The following is a 25,820-nucleotide window of genomic DNA, read 5'->3' as shown; positions in this document are numbered from 1 at the left end:
ACCCTCTCCCGTGCAGCTTTAATTCTCGTGGGCGGCGGCGGCGGCGGAGGTGGCGTTGCTGGTCCCGGACAAGAGTATGCAGTAAATCTCGTAAGTGTAGATCTAGGCTCAGAAGATACCGGGCTATTGCATCTAAACACGAATTTACGGGGAAGGTCGAGGGACGTGAGGTATACAAATGAACGCAGACTCACCGCCGCTGTCGCTGTCGCTGGTTCCTCTTGCACGTGGAAACGGACTGGATGCCTGCTGTTCTTATGCATTGTACTTCGTCGCTGTTTCAGGCTGTCTTTTATCATACTCTCCTTCTCACACCTGCTTTGCTTCATTGGACCTCGCCTCCACTTTACGCGGTGTCTCATTGTGCTTTGGAAAGGACTGGATGCTTGCTCTTTTTGTATCATTGTATCTCACTGCTATTTCACGCTCTCCTTTCATTATACCTGACACACACACACACACACACACACCTGATACACCTGGCAGAGAGGGACAGAATTCTTGGGCTTCTTCATGCCATTTTTCATTATATTGTCCTTCTCACATTTGTTTTAAGGTTCATCGTAACTCACAGTAACTCCATACTCTCCTTCATTGTACTTTCCCTCACACACATGCTTGGTCTCATTGTATCTTATCGCTAGTTTACACCGCTCTTCATCGCCTTGTCCTTCACACTTATATTTTATGCTTCATTGTACCTTCCTTCACCGTTACGCCGATAGCCCCGGTAGGCTTGCTTAAGGGGCCTGGATGGTGTTTGGCCCCAGCCCGTCATGGCGCGGGCAAGTGTTTATAGTGGCGCCATCTTCTCTTGTCCATTCTCTCCTCTCCTCTCCTCTTCCCTATACTCTTCTCTACTCCACTCTGCTCTTCTTTTCTATATATTAATTAATTTATTCACCGTTTATTATACTTGTTATACTTGACTTTCATATGCAATCCTCCTTCCCTACAACACACACGGGCCGTTCCTCAACGTTTTCAAGCATTATTAGCAATATTTACGACTTTCAACGGGCGAAATAAATTTTAGAAACGCCTTCAATACGCTCCTTCATTAAAAAAAAAGAGAGAATCAGAAAAAAATAGCCACAGAAACTTAAAAAAAAAAAGCTCGAAAGTTGCCGCGATGCTCCCGTGCAGAAAATTAGTCGTTCTTTGTCTTTATGTCTTTCTTTCTTTTTTTTTTTTTTTTTTTTTTTTGTATGTCCTGAGCGTCATCTCCTTGTCATCACTGTTTGTAAAATGGTAACTTTCGCTTTAATTAGCACGAAACACTATGAAACACCTAATGCGTCATGTGTCTCCTGCAGCATAACAGTAACACGGCACAGCGTCTGAGTCTAAAAATTAATCGTTTCCTTAACCCGGTAGCTGCGGGGACCATGTTTCTTAAAGGCCCCTCTAAGCGAGAAAAATGAGAAAAAATCATCACTCACGCAAACCATTTCATAATATATATCAACGCATTTGTCATCAGTTTATGCATCATCTCTTTTTGGGGGGTTATATCATGGCAAAACTTTGGCCCCCGTCGCCGGTACACGGTAAAGCCACAAATTTGGTCCGTCGTTGCTATCGGGTTAAGCTTCGTGCAGTGTAACCTGATAAAGACCATCCAAATATAGCCAATCAAGGTCTTCTTCACACGGCATCACAGCACAGCAACTGAGTCTATAGATTAATAAAGTTTCCTTAACCTCCACCACAGAGGCAGAGAAGACCTGGGACTTGTTACCAGGCGCAGCGGACGGGTTAAACTTCGTGCAGTGTAACCTAAAAAAAAAAGACTATCCAAATATAACCAAACAAGGTCTTCTTCACTCTTCCATGTACTGCTTGTTAGTATGGAAACGAAAACATAACTCACTCGGACCTATAAATTTTCCGCTGAGAAGCTTATTATAAGGTTCTACTGAATCGTAAGAAGGCTACCAATGTGTGCTTATCCAGGAAGAGGGAAAACTTTGCATTGGTATACATCAAGGCCTTAGGAAATTATTCTTTAAGAAGAGAGGAGAACTGGAGGAGGAGGAAAAGGAGGAGGAGGAGGAGGAGGAGGAGGAGGAGGAGGAGGAGAAAGCAATATTGAAAGGTAAAAGAAGACAAAAGAGGAGAAGAAGAAGAGGAGGAGGAGGAGGAAGAAGAGGAAGGTGAGTGAACAGAATATAAATATCTTTCTTTACAGTAAAGGAAGCAGCTGAAAGGAAAAATAAAAACAATGAAAAAAGACCACCACTCTCTCTCTCTCTCTCTCTCTCTCTCTCTCTCTCTCTCTCTCTCTCTCTCTCTCTCTCTCTCTCTCTCTCTCTCTCTCTCTCTCTCTCTCTCTCTCTCTCTCTCTCTCTCTCTCTCTATATAAAAGAGTAAAGAGGAGGGGTCGAAAAAGAGGTCAATTTCGGGAGGAGAGATGTCTTGGTACTCTCCTCTTGAAATTTTACCCCATATATATATTACTACACAGCCTACACAACTTATTACAGCAAAAAGAAGTAAGGTCAAGTGTTTAACAAGTACAATACTAATTGACCACGTAATCCGTATGAATCATTCGTGAAAAATGTGTTTAATAATTCCGCGAGCGTTCAAATATTCACGGAAATTTCATTCGACGCAACAATTTCCGAACATCAAAAAAGGTATAAAAAAATTCGGGAGATTTCAGTGGAAGGAATTTGTCAGCTTCCAAGAGGTGCCGGAATTAATGAACGAGGAACAGGAAACCGTAGACTATTTCTCCATTGTTAGTTATATAATGAAGGCAGTTGTTTGGTGGACTACTTGAAATATAAAGAAAATACAAAGGAAAAAATCTGCTTGTTAAAATACTGATACTAAATGCAAGCAGAAGCACATAAGATAAATGAAGTAAAAATATATAATGAAACTCTCTCTCTCTCTCTCTCTCTCTCTCTCTCTCTCTCTCTCTCTCTCTCTCTCTCTCTCTCTCTCTCTCTCTCTCTCTCTCTCTCTCTCTCTCTCTCTCTCTCTCTCTCTCTCTCTCTCTCTCTCTCTCTCTCTCTCTCTCTCTCTCTCTCGTTAATACCGTCCACTATGTCTCTCCCTTCCTCTCTCATAATTTAATTCACCGTGTGCCTCCTCCTTCTCTTCCCCTTCCTCTTCCTCCTCTTACTCTTCCTTGTCTTCTTGCCTCCCATTGTTAGCCTGTTCCCCCATTGTCTTCTTCCTCCTCTTTCTCCTCTTCATTATCATCATCATTCTCATCCCTTTCATCTTCCTCCTTCTCTTTTCACTTCCTCCTCCTCCTCCTCCTCCTTCTTCTCTTTTCTGCTTTCTCTTCTCTTCTATTGAACCCTTTTTTTAATCATATTCCTCTTTCTCCTCCAGGGTATTTTTCTCTTTCATTTTCAGCTATGTTTTCCTCGTCCTTATTCCCCCAATCAAAATGTCTTTCTCGAAACGGAATAGAACACGAAAGCATAAGCAAGAAGGCAATCGGCTTACTTTGCGGTGATCCTGAGAATCAAATACAACCTGCGCTTACTAACGACGAATATATCGAATCTTTACTTATGTTTTTGTATCGCATCTGCACTCATCATATTGCTACGTCTGTTAAACTCGCTCACTGCTCTCTTTGTAAACCGATGATGTGACAGACAGACAGACAGACAGACAAAGAGAGGCACCCCCCCCCCTCTCACACACACACACACACACACACACACAAAGACAAGACAGAGGTATATAAACACACATATGCATAAACGTAAACTCTGATATGCAAACTCGCAGACAGACACAAACACCATACACAGATAGACAGACAGGGAGACATACCAACAGATATACAGAGAGAGGGAGAGAGAGAGAGAGAGACAGCCACCTCAATTGAGACAAGATAGCCGGTGACAATTTGAAAGCCAACATTCCGCCTTCAATGGAACGTTAAGGGATCATTCCGCGTGTCCGGCCGTGCCATCCCTCGTCCCTTTGCCTCATCTACAGCCTCTGGTGGCCACTCGTGTAGCCCTATCAGTGGCCATTGGGTCCTGCGCTCGACCGTTGATCACCTAAAAAAAACGGAATGCTTCGGTTTTGACGGATATTTTGCCCCCGTCGAAACGTTGAGGGGAGACATTATGCTTTAGAGATCGTCAGTGAGTGTTTCTTTGTACGTTTGTTGTTGTTTGTTTGTGTATCGAAAATGTGAATCTCCCTCGTAATCTTAAAGAAAAAATGAATACTTCGGTTTTAATGGAAATTTTGCTTCCGTTGAAACGCTGAGGGGAGATATAATGCTTTAGCGATCGTTAGTGAGTGTTTCTTTGGACGTTTGCTGTTGTCTGTTTGTGTATCGAAAATGTGAATCTCCCTCGTAATCTTAAAGAAAAAATGAATACTTCGGTTTTTATGGAAATTTTGCTCCCGTCGAAACACTGAAGGAAGACAGAATGGTTCAGTGATCGTCAGTGAGTGTTTCTTTGTACGTTTGTTTGTTTGGGAATCGTAAAATGATGATACGCCTCGTAATGTTAAAATAAAAATGCTTCTGTTATGATGGAAATTTCGCACCCGTCGAAACTATAAGGCAAGACATACTGTTCATACGTCCTTCATTGAACGTTTTGTTTTGTTTATTTGTTTGTCTGAAAGTCATAACTGAAGATGTGCCTCCCTATCTTGAAAAAAAAATGAATGCATCGGTTTTGACGGACATTTTGCAACCGCCGAAACTATAAAGCAAGACAATGTTCCAGCGATCTTCAATGACTGTCTTTTGTATGGGAATCGTATATGAAGTCAGGCAAAAAAATAATTAATACTTTGGTTTTTGTATAAATTCTCCTTCCGTTAAAATTATGAAGCAAGACATAATATTCCAGCGATCTTCAATGATTGTCTTTTGTCTGAGAATCGTATATGAAATCAGGTAAAAAATTATTAATGCTTCGTTTTTTATGTAATTTCTGCTACCGTCAAAACTATAAAGATAAACATAATGTTCCAGCGATCTTCAATGACTGTCTTTTCTCTTCTCTTTTGTCTGAGAATCGTATATGAAGTCAGGTAAAAAATAGTTAACGCTTCGGTTTTTATGTAAATTCTGCTTCCGTCAAAACTATTCAGCTTGACGTTATGTTCCAGCGATCTTCAATGAGTGTTTCTGTTTGCCAATCGTCAATGTAGATCCGCCTCGTTGTCTTTCTCTTCCCTCTCTGCGCTTAATTCCTCCTCCCCGGTAAACAGCGACCCACGAAAAGAAAGGGCCGTAATTGCTCTTTTCCAATGCATGATTGAATCCGGTTTTCAGTTCAGGATAGTCTTCTAATTTAAAGCTGACGTGTGGCCAGCAGGAGGTTGCGAGGACGGCTGGAAGCTTAAACAGGGACCAGAGGCTCGCTATTCACGGTGCTAATTAAAGGTAAAGTACTCGCTGTGATGATGCTTCTTGTCGGGCATTTGGATGAAACCACAACTCAGGGTCATGTTCTTCATCTCGGCGCTCAAGCTCACATATTTCACAAGGCTTTTATAAGAGTGTTGAGCATTTCCAGTGTAGTTTTGCGACCCTGGTGGTGGTTTGACCCTTCTTCCGAAACATGAACCTTAAAAACACTGATTAGAACCTGGCTGATTTCTATTTTGGCTTATTGTGGCGTGTTATAATACCGATCTAAGTCCATATTCATAACGACATAAGTGTAGAACATATTCCTACACATACACAACAATTCTAGCAACTTTTTACTCTTATAATTCTTAAATTGAAACTGCCTCTTAACCTATAAAAACTCAAACGTATAGTGTACCTTACCGTCAATCCAGTAGCTAGAATATACAATAACAAAGAAATAAAATTTGCTCATCTTATAAAAGCCACCTCCAAAATTATATCTTTAGAATAAAATCCAGCTAAAAAGGAGAACACAAACAACACTAAATTTGAAAGTCTCATGACAGCCACTCCTAAAGGTATAAATTTAACTAAGCCGCCTATACATGGAATATCCTGGAAATTGAACACCGTATGAATAATAATTCCAGCACGTAAATAGTAATGCCTTAACTGTCTTTTATCATCGTAACGGCCTCTAAATTAACATAAGTGGCGACGAAAGACGAAACACATCGGGCAGTATGAAATATAAATGAATGTCTATATATATAAAAAAAAAAAAGTAGATTGCATGGAAAAATGGACCTTCAAAATAATGAAAGAAAGGGAGATTTAGCCTAATATATAAAAGGAGGTTGTATATAGTTGATCTAGTTGCTAAGAAAAATATTTCAACGATTGAGAAATTTACAAAAGAACCCTGATAAATAAAGTGGGGTACATACTATTCCTGTATTTTTTCTTTTCTTTCCTTTTTGTCTTCGTTTTACTCGAGTTTTACTCTTAAAAGACACTTAAGAAAAAACGTATCGGACGGTTTTGGTGATAAGGACGTTTATAATTATTGGCCGGACTAAAGAAAAAAAGAAAAAGAAATCTTCGTTATACTGGATTACATTACGTACGGTGAATTAACCCTTACACTGCCAAGCTACCGTTCGTGCGCGCATTTCACACGACACAAACTTTCCCGACCTTCCCGTCATCACCGCATCCTCTTTTCATCCACATATTTATATTCTGTGAAGTCCTGTACATGAGACTGTATTGTATTTTGTAGTACAATACCTAAAGTTACGCATATGAATACAATTTACTTTAGACCTTATGCACATGACGAACATATTTTCTGAAAAATAATATATATATATATATATATATATATCTATATATATATCTATATATATATATATATATATATAATCCAGTTGGTAACGAAAATATTGCAGCAGTAAATTTACAGAATAAATAGCCTAATCTATAATAGCGTATATATATATATATATATATATATATATATATATATATATATATATATATATATATATATATATATATATATATATATATATATATATATATATATATATATATATATATATATATATATATATATATATATATATATATATATATATATATATATATATATATATATATATATATATATATATATATATATATATATATATATATATATATATATATATATATATATATATATATATATATATATATATATATATATATATATATATATATATATATATATATATATATATATATATATATATATATATATATATATATATATATATGAGTTCGAATCCTCTCGCTACCACTCGGATTTTTCGGTCACCGCCGAGTGGCTTAAAACTACCCACATGCTGTCCTGAAGACCACCCATCAACCCGGACTCTAGAGGAAGCCGTCCGCCGCAAGATGGCGCCACTATAAACACTCGCCTGCGCCATGGGAACAGGCTGGGCCGACCATCAGACCCCACCTGGAAGAAGCCTTGGGCCGACCATCAGGCCCCACCGGGAAGATGCCTACCGGCGCAATAGGCAAACGCGTAAAAAAAAAAAAAATATATATATATATATATATATATATATATATATATATATATATATATATATATATATATATATATATATATATATATAATTCATCCAGTTTCTAAGACAAATATTTCAGCGGTAAAAAATTTACAGAAAAAAAGCCTAAAAATTAAAAGGAGGTTGTATATAGATGATCCAGTTGCTAGGAAAAATATTTCAGCGGTTGAGAAATTTATAGAAGAACCCTAACAACTATTCCTGTATTTTTTTCTTTTCTTTCCTTTTCGTCTTCGTTTAACTCGTGTTTTCCTCTTAAAAGTCAGATAAGAAAAAACATATCGGATGGTTTTGGTGATCAGGACGTTTATAATTCTTGGACGGACTAAAGAAAAAAACAAACAAAAATCTTCGTTATACTGGATTACATTACGTACGTTGAATTAAAGTAATATAAATATATATATATATATATATATATATATATATATATATATATATATATATATATATATATATATATATATATATATATATATATATATATATATATATATATATATATATATATATATATATATATATATATATATATATATATATATATATATATATATATATATATATATATATATATATATATATATATATATATATATATATATATATATATATATATATATATATATATATATATATATATATATATATATATATATATATATATATATATATATATATATATATATATATATATATATATATATATATATATATATATATATATATATATATATATATATATATATATATATATATATATATATATATATATATATATATATATATATATATATATATATATATATATATATATATATATATATATATATATATATATATATATATATATATATATATATCACTAATTCAGATTTATTTTTGTTTTTTTTTTAGTCCGGAAGAATTATTAACGTGTTGAACACCAAAACCGTCCGATATGTTTTTTCTTATCTGTCTTTTAAGAGGAAAACACGACTAAAACGAAGACAAAAAGGAAAGAAAAGGAAGAATACAGGAATAGTATGTACCTCCCTTTATTTATTAGGGTTCTCCAGTAATTCAACGAAATATTTTCTTTGCAACTAGATCAACTATATACAACCTCATTTTATTTATTAATTTTTTTCTGTAAATTTTCTACCTCAAATATTTGTCTTAGAAACTGGATCAACTATATATATATATATATATATATATATATATATATATATATATATATATATATATATATATATATATATATATATATATATATATATATATATATATATATATATATATATATATATATATATATATATATATATATATATATATATATATATATATATATATATATATATATATATATATATATATATATATATATATATATATATATATATATATATATATATATATATATATATATATATATATATATATATATATATATATATATATATATATATATATATATATATATATATATATATATATATATATATATATATATATATATCACTTTAATTAGCCGTACGTAATGTAATCCAGTATAACGAAGATTTATTTTGTTTTTCTTCAGTCCGGCCAAGAATTATTAACGTCCTGAACACCAAAACCGTCCGATATGTTTTTTCTTATCTGTCTTTAAGAGGAAACTCGAGTAAAACGAAGACGAAAAGGAATGAAAAGGAAGAATACAGGAATAGTATACCTCCTTTATTTATTACGGTTCTTCTGTAAATTTCTCAAGCTGAAATATTTTCTTAGCAACTGGATCAACTATATAACCTCTTTTATTTATTAGGTTTTTTCTGTAAATTTTCTATCGCTGAAATATTTGTATATATATATATATATATATATATATATATATATATATATATATATATATATATATATATATATATATATATATATATATAAATAATTGGTCCAATGGCAAAGGAAAATATTTGTGAGGTAGAGAAATTTACAGAGGAAGCCAAATAAAGAAAAGGAGGTTTAAGGAAGAGGAGGGCGTTTAGATAGTTTATCAGTTGTTAGGAAAAATATTACAGCGTTAATGAAATTTGTAAAAGAAAAAAGTCTAATAAATAAAGATAGGTGGTATATAGTTTATCCATTTGCTAAGAAAAAATATTTCAAAGGTAGAGAAATTTACGGAAGAAGCCTAATAAATAAAGGGAGGTTGAAAGAAGAGAATAGCGTTTTAGATAGTATAATAAATAAAAGGAGGTTGTATATAGTTAATCAGTTGCTAAGAAAAATATTGCATCGCTAGAGAATATCACAGAAGAAAAAGCCTAATAAATAAAATGAGGTTAAAGGAAGAATATATATATATATATATATATATATATATATATATATATATATATATATATATATATATATATATATATATATATATATATATATATCACTTTATTTAACAGATCTTATTGTTATCCAGTATATCGGAGATTTATTTTTCTTTTTTTCTATAGTCCGGCCAAGAATTATTAACGTCCTGAACACCAAAACCGTCCGATATGTTTTTCTTATCTGTCTTTTAAGAGGAAAACTGAGTAAAACGAAGACGAAAAGGAATGAAAAGGAAGAATACAGGAATAGTATGTACCTCCCTTTATTTAGTACGGTTTTTAAATTTTTCAACTGCTGAAATATTTTCTTAGCAACTGGATCAACTATATACAGCCTCTTTTTATTTATTAGGCTTTTTTTCTGTAAATTTTCTACTGAAATATATTATATATATATATATATATATATATATATATATATATATATATATATATATATATATATATATATATATATATATATATATATATATATATATAATTGGTCCAATGGCTAAGAAAAATATTTGTGAGGTAGAGAAATTTACAGAGGAAGCCAAATAAAGAAAGGAGGTTTAAGGAAGAGGAGGGCGTTTAGATAGTTTATCAGTTGCTAAGAAAAATATTACAGCGTTAGAGAAATTTGTAAAAGAAAAAAGCCTAATAAATAAAGGTAGGTTGTATATAGTTTATCCATTTGCTAAGAAAATATATTTCAGAGGTAGAGAAATTTACGGAAGAACCCTAATAAATAAAGGGAGGTTGAAAGAAAAGAATAGCGTTTTACATAATATAATAAATAAAAGGAGGTTGTATATAGTTAATCAGTTGCTAGAAAATATATATAGAAATTGATATATATATATATATATATATATATATATATATATATATATATATATATATATATATATATATATATATATATATATATATATATATATATATATATATATATATATATATATATATATATATATATATATATATATATATATATATATATATATATATATATATATATATATATATATGTCTTTAATTCACCGGACGTAATGTAATCCAGTATCACTTAGATTTATTTTAGTTTTTTCTTCAGTCCGGCCAAGAATTATTAACGTCCTGATCACAAACCGTCCGATATGTTTTTTCTTAACTGTCTTTAAGAGGAAAACACGAGTAAAACGAAGACGAAAAGGAAAGAAAAGGAAAAATACAGAAATAGTATGTACCTCCCTTTATTTATTACGGTTCTTCTGTAAATTTCTCAACCGCTGAAATATTTTCTTAGCAACTGGATCAACTATATACAACCTCTTTCCATTTCTTAGGCTTTTTTTCTGTAAATTATCTACCGCTGAAATATTTGTATTGGAAATTGAATCAACTATATATATATATATATATATATATATATATATATATATATATATATATATATATATATATATATATATATATATATATATATATATATATATCAGGCCCCACTGAAGAAGTTTTGGGCCGACCATCAGGCCCCACTGAAGAGGGCTCAATATATATATATATATATATATATATATATATATATATATATATATATATATATATATATATATATATATATATATATATATATATATATATATATATATATTTATATATATATATATATATATATATATATATATATATATATATATATATATATATATATATATATATATATATATATATTATTTTTCAGAAAATATGTTCTTTATGTGCATAAGGTATAAAGTAAATTGTATTCATATGCCTAACTATAGGTATTGTACGACAAAATACAATAGTCTCATTTACAGGACTTCACGAACGGCAGCTTGGCAGTGTAAGGGTTAATTAAGAGCGATATCAAACTATCATTATCATTATTATCGTGTGAATGACGTAGCAAGCTTTTTTTTTCAGTCGCGGGCTTTTTTTTCATTATTTTTTTAAGCCCTTAACTGTCTCCTTTGCTGTAAAAAAAAAAATCTTGCTGTGCGTGTGACATAAGACGGTTAAAGGTAGAGACAGGCAGTTGAGGTCTCAGACAGAAAAAGTAGACTGCTACTTAACACAGTCTCTGAACACGTCGATCTACAAATGAGACATCAAAGGACGCATTACAGCTTTTGATACGCCTCCAGGGACGCCGCCACTGACACCTGGCGGCGACCACCTCAACTAGGATTGACAGGGAATGGAGCGAAGAGTCGAGAGAAGAAGAAGAGGAGAATCGAAAAAGAGGAATATAAGGTGTGAGATGAGGAAGGAAAGTAAGAGAACAGATACAAGGGAATGAAGGAATGGAGGAAGGAACAAAGGAATGGAGGAATGGAGGAAGGAAGAAAGGAGTGAAGGAATGGAGGAAGAAACAAAGGAGTGAAGGAATGAAGGAAGAAATAACGGAGTGAAGGAATGGAGGAAGAAACAAAGGAGTGAAGGAATGGAGGAAGAAACAAAGGAGTGAAGGAAAGGAGGAAGAAACAAAGGAGTGAAGGAATGGAGGAAGAAACAAAGGAGTGAAGGAATGAAGAAGAGTAATAGCTAACTGACTCATTCATTTCATTCTTTATTTACTCACTTACTCACCCACTCACTCATGCACCTACACCCCCCTCCCCACCCTCTTCTTCCCTTCCCCTTTCATTCCCTCTCCTTCCCTTCCCTTTCTTTCCTTTCCCCTGTCTTTCCTTTCCCTTCCCTTCCCTTTCCTTTCCTTCCCTTCCCTTCCCTTCCCTTCCTTCCTTTTCCTTTCCTTCCCTTCCTCCCTACCTCCTTTCTCTCTTTCCTCCTCCCCACCCTTCCCCACTCTTCACCCCTCCAAAACCTCCCCACACAAGCCCTTCCCCTCCTCGCACTCCAACCTACACTAAACACCTCTTCCCCCAACCACACACAACCCCTCCCTTCCCCCACTTCACTTACCGTAACTTCACATTAACCTTCCCCTCTTATTTCCTAACCACCAGAACACCCCTACACAAACATCCCTTCCCCCTACACGACCAACCTGTCTTACTCCACTCGACCACTCTACACACTTAACCTTTCTCCAATTACCCCCAACACACAGTCCCTCTTCGCCTACCTTCAGCACAAAGACAAAGGTGATGGCGTAGCACAGGAACACCCCGGATAGCAACACATACGACAACTCTCTCCCCGAGGCGCGGACCACAGGCGTGTCGTGGTGGGTGAGGAACACATACACCACCACGCCCGTCATCACCACGCCCAGGGAGGAGAACAGCATCGCCCCAATCGCCCACCACGAGTTTGGGCGAATGTACACCTGTTGAGGAAGGGGTTGATTACAGGTGAGGTGGTGGTGGTGGTGGTGGTGGTGTTGAAGACTTGTAAAGAGAAGGAAAGATAAGAACAAAGATATATAGAAAGGTAGATAGATATAGATAGATAGATAGTGATAGATAGAGAGAGTGAGAGTGAGAGAGTGTGTGTGTGTGAGTGCGTGTGTTTGACAAAAATGGAGAAATAAAAAGGAAGAGGAAGAGGAGGAGGAGGAGGAGGAGGAGGAGAGTACGAAGAGAACGAGAGGGAGAGAAAGACGGAGGGAGGGAGGGAGGAATGTGCTGGAATGGAGGAAAACATGACTGAGAATGGAGGTAAGAGGAGGAAGAGTTAATTGGAAAGGTGTGGAGAGAACAGGTGAGAGTAGGAGGAGGAGGAGGAGGAGGAGGAGGAGAAAGTGAAGGAGGAGGAGAAAGAATGAAGAGGAGGAGGAAACATGAGTGGAACGGACAGCTTGATCGAAAAGGAAGAAAAAGAGGAAGAGGAAGAAGAGGAGGAGGAGGAGGAGGAACGCAAGAATAGGAATAACATAATAAAAATAAGGAAAAAAGAGGAAAAAAAGACCAATGAAAGAAGAGAAAGAAGAAGGAAGAAGAGGAGGAGGAGGAGGAGGAGGAGAAGGAGGAAGAAGAGCAAGAAAATAAAACAATAAATAAAAGGAAGAAAAAAAAGAAAAAAAAAAGAGAATGTGAACTTGGATATTGCAAGAGTTGTTTTTCCACGAATTGAGAGGTTATGTAAGTCTCTCTCTCTCTCTCTCTCTCTCTCTCTCTCTCTCTCTTCTTTTTTTCTCTCTTATTCCTCATTCGTTCGTCTTCCTTCCTTCACCTTTTCCTCTTCTTCCATCTTTCTCTCTCTAATTTCCTTTCATTTCTTTCTTTTTCCTGCAGTCTATCTCTTTTTTTCCTCCTATTCCTTCCCTTCCTTCCTTCCTTCTCTCCTCCGTTCGTATATTCCTCTCTCTCTCTCAGGGAAACTCAATTAGGACACAAATTAAGAGGTACACAAATGGGAGAGTGCTTTGAAGGTACCGGAAAAAAATATATATACGTGTTAGTAGAAAAAGGAAATACTTGTTTGATAATATAATGATAATAAACTCTGCCATAAAAATAAAAAAAGAAGAGAGGGAGAAAGAAACGAGGGACGAAGTGTAGATAGAATGATATATAATACATAGAAAGAAAGAAGATAGGAGATAGATAAGACCACAAAGGAAGCAAAAGAGGGTAGGAGAAAGTAAACAGACAGAAACTGATGATAAATATATAAATGGGAAAACTATAAATAAAGAAGAAAGGAAGGAGAAAATAAATGATTGAAATGTAAATGAAAAATAATAAAAAGAAGAAGAGTAAAAAAGAGAGATCGGAGAAGAGAAAGGAGACAAAGAAAAGAGGGAAAATAATGAAAATAATAGAAGGGAAAACTAACAACACGAGAGAAAGGAAAACAGGAAAGACAAAGAAAATAATGAGAAAAATGAAAATACGAATGATAAAAGAGAAGAAAGAGAGTAGAAGAGAGAGACAAAAGAGAGAAAATAAAGAAAAGAGTAAGTGCAAGAAAGATGGATAATTGAGAGAAAAAGGAAATAAAGAGAAAAAAAGAGAAGATTGAGATAGAGAAAGAATAAAGAAAAGAGTAAGTGCAAAAAATATAGATAATTGAGAGGAAAAGGGAAAAAAAGAGTAAAAAGAGAGAAGATTGAGAAAGAAAAAAAAAGAAAATGAAGGTTAAGTTGAAAGTTGAGACAGAGAAAGAAAATAAAGAAAATGTAGGTTAAGTAGAAAATTGAGACAAAGAAAATAAAGAAAATGTAGGTTAAGTAGAAAATTGAGACAAAGAAAGAAAAAAAAAGGAAAATGTAGGTTAAGAAAAAAACAAGTGTTAATGTCACAAAAAAACTGTGCTAGATCGGTGTCGCATGACCCTCCAACACACCCCCAACAATTTATATCATGCAACTTGGGGTCTATAATGGAAAATGCTGAAAAGTAAAGATGGCGCCACTATAAACACTTGCCTGCGCCACAACGGGCTGGGGTTGACCATCAGGCCCTACTATGAAGGCCTACTGGCGGCAGAGGCCAAGACGGAAAAAGAAAAAAAAAAAAAGCTGACTTTGTTTATGATGCCATGTTTTAGGGTTCATCAGGGCTAACAAATGTTATTATACAATGTCATGTCCACAGTGCATGGGCAAGCCAGGAAAACAACTTGAAGAGAACAACAACAACAAAATGGACAATCTGTTAATCGGCGTCTGCGGTGCCGATAAAAACAAACAAACAAACAGACAGACAACATTATATTCTTGAACCCAAAAAGGAACAAAAGCGAACATCTGTGTCTTGGAGGATAAAGAATCATTTGGCCTCATTACCAAAAAGCCAGACAGACAAAAGTGAGATTAAAAGCAAATAATAATAACAGTAACAATAACAATCATAATATAATTTAACAATGCCAATAAAATCACTGACGACACACTCACACTGACGCTAATAACAATAACAATAACGACAAGGGATGATAGTAAAATAATAAAAGTAATAATAATAATAATAATAATAATAATAATAATAATAATAATAATAATAATAATAATAATAAAATCACATAAAATGAATGGTAGGGGAAACACACTCTCACAACCTCCCCTCCATCCTTACCCCTCCTCCTCCTCCTCTTCTTCTTCTTCTTCTCCTTCTTCTTCTTCTTCTACTTATCCTCTTCTTTCTTTCTTCTGCTTTTTATTTCAATCATCTACAATACTTGTTTCTTATCCTCCTCCTTTTTTCTTCTTCCTATTCTCTTTCCTCCTCCTCCTCCTCTTCCTCTCTTTACCTCCTCCCCTTCTATCCTAACCCTCCTAAACCTCTCCTCCTCCTCCTCCTCTTCCTCTCTTTACCTCCTCCCCTTCTATCCTAGCCTTCCTAAGCCCCTCCTCCTCCTCCTTCTATCATTACTACTTTCTTTCCCTTCTCCATACCTCCCCTTCTCTTTCTCTCCCCTTTCCCTCCATCCCTCTTCTTTATTCCTCCCCCCCCCGCCCCTCTCACCTCCTGGATGGGGTCGCAGAGCAGGTGGTCGGGCGAGGGCAGCGTCCCCCAGTCACAGGTGATGCACTGAGTCTCATCCACGGGGCTTACGATCTAGGGGGGGGGGGAGAGAGAGACAGGTGAAAAAGAATGTAGGAAAATAAAAAAACAAAGGAAAATAAAGGAGAGGTAAAAGAAGTCCCCCAGTGATGATTTTATTTGTATTTCGTTTTCATTTTCTTCTTTTTTTTGGTTCCATTTTCTCTAGAGGGGGAGAGAGAGAGAGACAGGTGAGAAAGAATGAAGGAAAAGAAAAAAAAAAGGAAAATAAAGGAGAGGAAAAAGAAGTCCCCCAGTGATGATTTTATTTATATTTCCTTTTCATTTTCTTTTTATTTTTTTTTTGTTCCATTTTCTTAAGTTAATTGGAAAAGGTGTAAGAAAAGGGAAGTAAAAAGGCACACAGGTATGAAGGGAGGCACAGGTGTTATGGACAGGTACCCAGGTGCTAATTACGAAGGTGAAAGTACAGCCAAAAAAATTACAGGTGTTTTGAGACAGGTTAAGTGATGAACAGATCATTTTCTTCATGTCATTTTCTTAAACAGTTGCTTCATCTCTTCTTCCTCTTCTCTCCTTCTTTCCTTCCCTATTCTGTTCTACCTCTATTTCAATTTTTATCTCCTCACCTAACTTATTCTCTCCTCCGTAAATAATTCGGCGAGGAAACTTTAGTGTGGAGGCAACTGGAGGAAAGGAAAAGGAGGAGGAAGAGGAAGAGGAGGAGGAGAGGAGAAAGAGGAGGAGAGGAAGAAGAGGAGAGGAGATGAATCAGCAAGGAAAATAATGTGTAAGGGGAACTTGGAAGAGGAAAAGGAGGAAGAAGAAGAAAAGAAGACGAAGAGGAGGAGGAGGAGGAGGAGGAGGAGGAGAAAAAGGAATAGTTATGAGTGAGAGAAAAGACGGTTGAGGTTAACAATAAAAAAATAAAGAATGAGAGAGAAAGAGAGAAACAAAGAATTAGAGAAAGAGAGAATAAAAAGAGCGAGAAATAAAGAAAGACAACATCCTTCCTCCACTTCCTGATGTTTGCCCTCCCATAACCGTGATGTAATTAGGATGGACGAAGAGGAATAAGAGGAAATGACAATAAAGGAAGGAAGACAGGTAGATCCCATTGATTGCAGGTAAAAAAAAGCTGCCAATAAGACTCTTTGTTAGTGGCCCATTATGGGAGGAGGAGGAGGAGGAGAAGGAGGAGGAGGAGGAGGAGGAGGAGGAGGACTAAAGAGGAGGTACTGATCTAAGAAAAATTGGGAGAAGGGGAACATGGAGAAAGATGGGAAGGAGGAGAAGGAAGAAGAAAGATGAAGGGAGATAAAGAGGAAGAAGAGAAGATAAGGAGGAGAAAGAGGACATAGAAGTAAGCGGAGGAGAAAGGGGAGGAGAAAGAATGAAGAAATTTTAAGAGACAAGAATGAAGAGGAAGAAAATGAAAGGCAACAAGAGGAAGAGAAAGAATAAAGAGGAGAAAGAGGAAGAGGAAAGAGGGAAAAGTTACTCCATATGATTCTCTCTTTTCCTCCTCTTTTTCCTCTTCTTTTCATTCTCTTTTCATAACATCTTCCTCAATCATCTCTTTTCCTCCTCTTTTTCCTGTACTTTTCATTCTTTGCATAACATATTTTCCTCAATCATCTCTTTTCCTCTTCTTTTCATTCTCTTTCCATAACATATTTTCCTCAATCATCTCTTCTCCTCCTCTTTTTCCTCTTCTTTTCATTCTCTTTTCATAACATTTTCCTCAGTCATCTCTTTTCCTCCTCTTTTTCCTGTACTTTTCATTCTCTTTTCATAACATCTTCCTCAATCATCTCTTTTCCTCCTCTTTTTCCTTGCACTAACCTCCTCTTTTCATTCTTTTCATAACATATTTTCCTCAATCATCTCTTTTCCTCCTCTTTTTCCTTGCACTAATCTCCACTTTTCATTCTTTTTTCCCATCTATCATAAAACCAACCCTACTACTACTACTACTACTACTACTACTACTACTACTACTACTACTACTACTCTCCTCTCTCCCTACCCCTCTTCCCCCCGCACTAACCTGATAAGTGGAGCAGTTGAAGCAGTGCCAGCAACAGGATTCCCCTTCAACATATTTTTTGGCCTGGCCGGTGAGGCAGGGCAGGGAACACACGCTGGACGGCGGCTGCGGCTCACCCAGCTTGAACTGTAGGGCTGCGGGGGAGAGGGAGACGATAGATAGATAGAGATAGATAGGAGAGGCTGGGAAGAGGGGAGAGGAGGGGAGAGGAGGGGAAATTAAGGGAAGAAGGGGAGAGAAAGAATGAGAGAGTAAGGTAAAGAGAGGGAGGGGAGATAAGGAGAAGAGAGGGAAAGAGGGAGAAAGAGAAGAAAGTGTGAGGTAGAGAGGAGAGAAGGGAGGAAAGAGATAGAGAAGGGAGGAGGATAGGGAGAAGAAGATGTGGGGAGATATATGTATAGGGAGAGAGGGGGGGAGAGGGATAAGGGAGAGGGAGAGACAATGGTGGGGGGTGAGAGAAGGGGGAAAAAAGGGAGAGAAAAAAGGGAGAGAAAAAATGGAGGGAGATAAATAGGGAGGGGGAGAGAGAGAGAGAGAGAGAGAGAGAGAGAGAGAGAGAGAGAGAGAGAGAGAGAGAGAGAGAGAGAGAGAGAGAGAGAGAGAGAGAGAGAGAGAGAGAGAGAGAGAGAGAGAGAGAGAAATCCTGTACGCGTTCATGTTTTTGTTTTCCTTTTTTGTTGTGTTCGTCCGATTATATTTTTTTGTTTCTTTTGTGTGTGCTCTTAGAAGCCTCCTCCTCCTCCTCCTCCTCCTCCTTCTTCTACTCAGTCTCTTCTTCCTCCTCCTCCTCCTCCTCCTCCTCTTCCTCCTCCTCCGCTTCTGGTTTAGACATTTGAATACAGCCACTTGGGAAACGACTCTCTCTCTCTCTCTCTCTCTCTCTCTCTCTCTCTCTCTCTCTCTCTCAATTCATGTTTCCCCGCCATTCAACGTTAAGTTTCTTCATGTTTGTTTGTTTGTGAATGAGGTTTCTATTCTTTTTTTCTCTCTCTTTTTCTCTCCTCCTCCTCCTCCTCCTCCTCCTTCTACTACCATTACTACTCTCCTTCCTCTCTCCATATCTCCCCTTCTCTTTCTCTCCCCCTTTCCTCCATCCCCCTTTCTTTCTTCCTTCCTTCTCCTTAAACACGCAATCCCATCCCCACCCTTCTCTTCCCCTCCTCCTCCTCCTCCTCCTCGAGCCTCAAGGTCATACTTACAGGTCATGTTGAGGCTCAGCTCCCCCTCGATGTAGGTGCCCACGGTGGACCAGGCGTAGCGGCCGCGGGTCAGCTGTTTGAAGTGGATGATGTTGTACCTGGATGGCCCGTCTCCGTTCTCGTCGAATTTGAACCTGTCCCCGCTCAAGCCTGGTGGATGAGGAAGTGGAGGATGAGGATGGGTGAAGATGGGGTTGTTTATAGGGTGATGGGGTGAGGTTAAGGATAAGGGATGGTGTGACGTGGAAGCAAATTAGGAAGAGGAGACGTGAGATAAAGGAGATAAATGAGGAGAGGAAGAGAAATGTGGAGGAGGAAAGACATAGAAGAAGAGATAAAGGAAGATAAATAAAGAATCAGAGAGGTGAGACGAAAGAAAAAGAAAAAAAGAAAATGAATGAAAAATCAAAAATATAAAAGAAAAAGAGAAAAGGAGATAGAGAGAATAACAAGAACAACGAACAGTAGAAAAAGAAGAACAAGAGTTAATAAAAAGAAATAAAAGGAGGAGGAAGAGAATATAGAGGAGAAGAATGGAGGAAGACGAAATAGGAAGAAGAGGAGAAAGAAGAAGAGGAGGAGGAGAAGGATGAAAATAGACAAAAAGTACAGAAAAAAAACGAAGAGGATGGGAAACAAAGAAGAAGAAGAAGAGGAAGAGAAGAATAAAAAGGGTGACTAAGGTCTAAGGGTGTACTTCTTAGGGTGAGGTTAAGGGTGGAATTGAGTGTCAAGTTTCTGTTGATTAAGGTAAGGAAAGGTAAGCGAGGAGGTGTGTAAGGGACGGAAGTGGAGGGAAGTAGAGAGAAGTAGAGGGAAGTAGAGACAAGTGGAGGGAAGTGGAGTTGCGTGTACAGGTGTCAGGAGGAGAAAGGGAGAGAAGATTGGAGGTAAGGAGGAAGGGAGGGAGGGAGGGAGGTAAATGTGTCAGTAAGGATGGGATGGAAGGAAGGAAGGAAGGAAGGAGGGAAGGAAAAGGAGGAGGAAGGGAGGGAAAAGCAAAAGAAAGAAGGAAGAAAAGAAGGAAGGAAGGAATGAGGGAGGAAATAAAGGAAGGAAGGGAGAAGGAAGAGAGGAAAGGAAAATGAAGGAACGAAGGAAAAAGGGAGAACAGAAGAAAAGAAGGAATTAGGAAAAGAAAGAAAAGTTAAAATAAGGCTAAAAATAAATGAGTAAATAAATAGATTAACGAAAGAAGGGAAGAGGAGAAAAAAAAAGGAAATTAAAAGAAGAAGAGAAAAGCAAAATAGACTGAGAAATTAATAAACGGAGAGGAAAGGATGAAAAAGAGAAAGGAGAAGGAGACAGAAGGAGAGAGAAGGAGAAAGAGTCACTAATTGTAGAGAGAAGAACAAAGAGAAGAGGAGAGAAGAGGAGGAGGAAGAGGAAAAAAGTAGAGAGGAAGGAGAGAAAAAAGAGGATTTGCTATAGAACTTGAGAGAGAGAGAGAGAGAGAGAGAGAGAGAGAGAGAGAGAGAGAGAGAGAGAGAGAGAGAGAGAGAGAGAGAGAGAGAGAGAGAGAGAGAGAGAGAGAGAGAGAGAGAGAAAAAGTAATTGCTTGTTTTCGCTTTTCCTAACATTTGGAGAGATTACCTCCCTCCTCTCTCTCTCTCTCTCATCGTATGTGTGTGTGTGTGTGTGTGTGTGTGTGTGTGTGTGTGTGTGTGTGTGTGTGTGTGTCTTTGTGCGCTGAAGGGGTAGCGAATCAGGGAGAAGAGGAGGAAGAGGAGGAGAAAGAGGAGGACGTAGGACGAAGGACAAAGGTGAAGAGGAGGAGAAAGAGGAGGAGGAAGAGGAGGAGGAAGAGGAGGAGGAGGAGGAGGAGGTGAAGGATTTCGGGGAATGCTGAAAGAGGTAGAGAAAGGAAAAGAGGAAAGGATGATGATAAGGAGGAGGAGGAGGAGGAGGAGGAGGAGGAGGAGGAGGAGGAGGAGGAGGAGGAAATACAAACAAAAATTGAATAAAAAAACTAGAAGAGAAAAAGGAAGAGAAAAAAACAGGAACTAAATGATGAAAAACTACACCTCTCCTCCTCCTCCTCCTCCTTCTCCTCCTCCTTCTTCTACTGATGATGATGACGAAAAGGAAGAATGGAGAAAGGAGGAGGAGGTGGAGAAACAAAGAGGAGGACGTGGAGGAGGAATAGAAGAAGAAGAAGAAGAAGAAGAAGAAGAAGAAGAAGGAGGAGGAGGAGGAGGAGGAGGAGGAGGAGGAGGAGGAGGAAGAAGAGAAAGAGAAACTAAATAAGAGAGGAGGAAGGAAAGAGAAAAAAACAAGAAAATACATAATGAAAAACTCTCCCTCCTCCTCCTCCTCCTCCGTCTCACCTGGCCGATCAACTCACCTGTGAACGTAACTTTTCTCAGGTAGGTCAACAGCTGCTCGCCGTCAATAGGATTCATTTCGGCGCAGAGACCACTCGCGTTATTACACAAAACCTGATGCATGTCTCTGAAAAGGGGGGGTGAAAAGGGGTGTTAGTGAGGGGTGCAGAGGGGTGAGAAGGGGGTGTTAGTTAGAGGGGGAAGAGAGGGGGGATTAGTTGAGGAGGGGGGAGGGGGGAATATGGATGAGAAAGTAAGGAAAAGAAGAAAAGATGAAAGACTAGAATAACGAATAGGAGAAGGGGAGAGAGAGAGGAGAAAGAGGAGGAGGAATAAATGAGAAAGAGGATGTAAATTTGCTAAGAGGATTAAGAGGAAAGGGGAAAGGGGAGGGGTGACACACACACACACACACACACACACACACACACACACACACACACACACACACATACACAAACCTCCACGCACTCACCTAAACGCAAATGCAAAGGCCATCACCGCGTCGGATACAAACTGCAGCTGCGCCTCAAACTGGGTCGTCTTGGCCGTGAGCTTCTCCTCCCCCGAGCACTCCCTGGCGATGGCCGCGTTGTAGGGCGTCAGCGAGGAGTTCGGGTAGCGACAGTTGAAGTGGTTCTCCCAGTACTCTATGGGGGAGAGGAAGGAAGAAGGGAGTGACATTGATGGTGGGAGAAGATCACAAGCGAATGACGAAGAAGGAAGGAATAGGAAAGAAAACAAGAAAGAAGGAAAACAGGGAAGGAAAACAAGGAAAACAAGGAAAGAAGGAAAATAAGGAAGGAGAACAAGAATGAAAGAGAAGATAAGGACAAGGGAATGAGGGAGAAGGAAAGATTAGGAAAGAAAACAAGAAAGAAAGAAGGAAAACAAGGAAGGAAAGAAGGAAAAAAAGGAAGGAGAACAAGAAGGAAAGAGAAGATAAGGAAAGAAGAATAAGAAAGAAGAAAAGAATAGGAGAGAAAGGAAGAAGAAAGAAGGAAACAAGAAGCTGAAAGAAAAAAAAAGAAAAGAAGAAAAGATGAAGGAAAACAAGAAAAGTACTCTGTAGGGGGAGGAGGAAGAAGGGAGTGATGGTGATGGTGGTGGTGGTGGTTAGTGTGTGTGTGTGTGTGTGTGTGTGTGTTCATTCCTTCCCTTGTGGTTTCCTCTTCCTTTCCCCTTTCCCCACATCCTCTTCTTCATCCTCTCCTCCTCCTCCTCCTCCTCCTCTTTCTTCTCTCTCTCTCCCCTTCTCCTATTCGTTATTCTCTTCTTTCATCTTCTCATCTTTTCCTGGTGATAGTAGTGGTGGTTGATGTGGTAGTATTGTGCAATGGTGTTGTTGTTGTTGGTGGTGGTGTTGGTGGTGATGATGATGGTAAAATGATGGTTCGTGATGATGGTAGTAAATGTTAAGTTAGTAAAGTAGTAGATATGATATTAGTGTTTTTTTTGTGGTGTGTGTTTGAGTTTGTGTGTTTGTTTATGTGTGTGTGTGTGTGTGTGTGTGTGTGTGTGTGCTTGCACCACCACACGGCCTGATCGATGACTCATCCATCGTCACTTCAAGTTCTCCTGATTAGACCAAGACTTATTCGTCGATCTCCTCACTGACCTCCCCCCCCCCCGTCCCTTCTGCTTCAGGGGGGACAGTCACCGCTCCTTGTCAGTGGAAAATTTCAGGGCCTCAGAGGGGCCCGAACCTCCGCCTCCTAGACCGCGAAGCCTGTCAGTGCCGCGTTCTACCACTGAGCTAACGGAACGGTGTGTGTGGTAGGGTGGAGGGGGTGAGAACGAGCGAAGAGGAGCATAAAAGAATAAAGGAAAGAAAGAAAAAGGAGGAAGAGGATAAGATGGGAGAAAAAAAATAATAAAGGTAGACATAATAAGAAACGAGGAACAATAGAACAAATGAAGTAGGAGGAGGAGGAGGAGGAGGAGGAGGAGGAGGAGGAGAGGAGGAGGAAGGCTTACAGCAATGGTAGCACTTTAGAAAACAAAGAAGATTCAACTGATGCAAGAGAGGAGGAGGAGGAGGAGGAGGAGTTGAAGAACCGTTATTGTTTTTTTCCTCGTACTCTACAAAACATGGAAGATAAAAGGCTAATGGGAGGAGGAGGAGGAGGAGGAGGAGGAGGAGGTGTTGAATAATTCCGAGAAGGTAATGGGAGAGGCGATGGTGTGTGAGGGAGAGGAAGAGGAAGAGGAAGAGGAAGGAGGGAGGAAATTAATTGGTAGGGAAAAAAGGAGGAAGAAAGGAAGAAGAAAAGGAAGCCATAGGGGAGGAGGAGGAGGAGGAGGAGGAGGAGGAGGAGGAGGAGGCGGAAGAAGAAGAGGAGGAAGATATGGAAAGAAGCGAGAGGAGGAAAGATGAACGATGATTTTGATAAGAAAGGAAAAAGAAGGAAAACAATAAGGAGAAGAAATCAGGACAAGAAAATAAGGAAAAAGAGGAAAATATGGAGGAAAAGAAACAGAAAAGAAGATAGGAGGAAAAGGATGAAGACAGGGAAAAGGAAGGAGGAAAAGAAATGGAAAAGGAAGAAAGAAAGGGAAAGGAGAAGAAGAATGAAAGAGAAAGGGAAGGAAAGGGAAGTAGAAAATGAAGGATGAAAAAAAGAAAGGAAAAAGAAAAGGGAGAGAGAAAAGGAGAAATGAAAAGGAAAAAAAAACACTCCTTATAACATCCCTCCGCTCTCCCTCTCCCCTCTCTCTCTCTCTCTCTCTCTCTCTCTCTCTCTCTCTCTCTCTCTCTCTCTCAGGACAGGTATCTCCGGCTCTCACCTCGCCACAATCTCGGGCAGGTAAAGGAAGGTATTCAGAGGCGGGTTGCTGCGCCCACCTGTAATTAACCTCCAGTCACAGGTAAGGAGGAGGAGGAGGAGGAGGAGGAGGAGGAGGAGGAGATGACAGAATTGATGGTGAAGGATTGTGAGAAAGGGAAGAAAGGATTGAAAAGTAGAGAAGAAGAGGAGAAAGAAGGAAAGAAAAGAAGAAATTAAGATAAAGAGGGAGAGAAAGAAGGAATGGAGGAAGAAAAAGGGGAAGAAAGAAGAGGAAAGGAAGAGAAAAAGCTGGTTAAGAGAGATAGAAAAAGGAGAAATACAAGATAGAAAGAGGAGAGGAGAAGAAAGAGGAGAGGAAAAGAAAATAAAGATAACTGTAGTAAAAATAAGTTAAAAGAAGGAAAAAAGAAAATATGAAGGAAATAAGGACATGAGGAGAGATGATGGAAGGAAGGAAGGAAGGAGAAAGATAAGAAGAGAGAATAAGAGAAAGAGAAAAAGAAAAGAGGAAATAAGTGGCAGAAAGAGAAGAGAAAAGAGAGGAAAAGAGAATCGGAAATGAGAGATTAGTGGCGTGTGTGTGTTTGTGTGTGTGTGTCTGTGTGTGTGTGTGTGTGTGTGTGTGTGTGTAAAACATTCATTCATTCTTTTCTATTTCCTTTTTTTTTTTTTGCTTTCCACAATACATGACTTTCACAAAACGCTTTTAAAACAGAGAGAGAACTGAGTTATTTCTTTCTTTCTCTCTCTCTCTCTCAATCAGATAGGTCAACATTCTTTTTCTCTTCATCTTCTTCCATCAAACCAGAAGCTCTTATATCCTGTGAGAGAGAGAGAGAGAGAGAGAGAGAGAGAGAGAGAGAGAGAGAGAGAGAGAGAGAGAGAGAGAGAGAGAGAGAGAGAGAGAGAGAGAGAGAGAGAGAGAGAGAGAGAGAGAGAGAGAGAGAGAGAGAGAGAGAGAGAGAGAGAGAGAGAGAGAGAGAGAGAGAGAGAGAGAACTTCCAAACCAAAAAACAAATACAAACGAACGCATAAAAAAAGAAAATTAGTAAAACAGAATAGTAAAAAAGATAAAGACAAAAAAAAATAAGAAAAAATAAAAAAGAAATAAAAAAAGAAAACAAAAAGGGAATTAATAGTATGATAGAAAATATGAGAGAGAGAGAGAGAGAGAGAGAGAGAGAGAGAGAGAGAGAGAGAGAGAGAGAGAGAGAGAGAGAG

At 37.8% G+C, this 25,820-nt stretch overlaps 1 protein-coding gene across 1 annotated transcript in view; it reads right to left on the bottom strand.

The window, feature by feature from the left end:
- LOC127005291 (metabotropic glutamate receptor 4-like) overlaps positions 1 to 25,820 on the bottom strand; it is a 107,030-nt gene that overhangs the window by 19,732 nt on the left and 61,478 nt on the right. The window contains exons 7-12 of the mRNA XM_050874085.1: positions 22,286 to 22,460; positions 21,831 to 21,937; positions 19,487 to 19,636; positions 18,288 to 18,421; positions 16,199 to 16,291; positions 12,913 to 13,116 (exon numbers count right to left, since the gene is read on the bottom strand). Of these exons, the coding sequence (XP_050730042.1) occupies positions 12,913 to 13,116; positions 16,199 to 16,291; positions 18,288 to 18,421; positions 19,487 to 19,636; positions 21,831 to 21,937; positions 22,286 to 22,460 (863 nt within the window). The remainder of the gene's footprint in view (positions 1 to 12,912; positions 13,117 to 16,198; positions 16,292 to 18,287; positions 18,422 to 19,486; positions 19,637 to 21,830; positions 21,938 to 22,285; positions 22,461 to 25,820) is intronic.

Source organism: Eriocheir sinensis, chromosome 29 (genome assembly GCF_024679095.1).
Source record: "Eriocheir sinensis breed Jianghai 21 chromosome 29, ASM2467909v1, whole genome shotgun sequence".
In the NCBI taxonomy this organism is placed as follows: domain Eukaryota; kingdom Metazoa; phylum Arthropoda; class Malacostraca; order Decapoda; family Varunidae; genus Eriocheir; species Eriocheir sinensis.
Note: the sequence above shows the minus strand (reverse complement) of the source record. Positions and strands in the feature narration are given on the sequence as shown.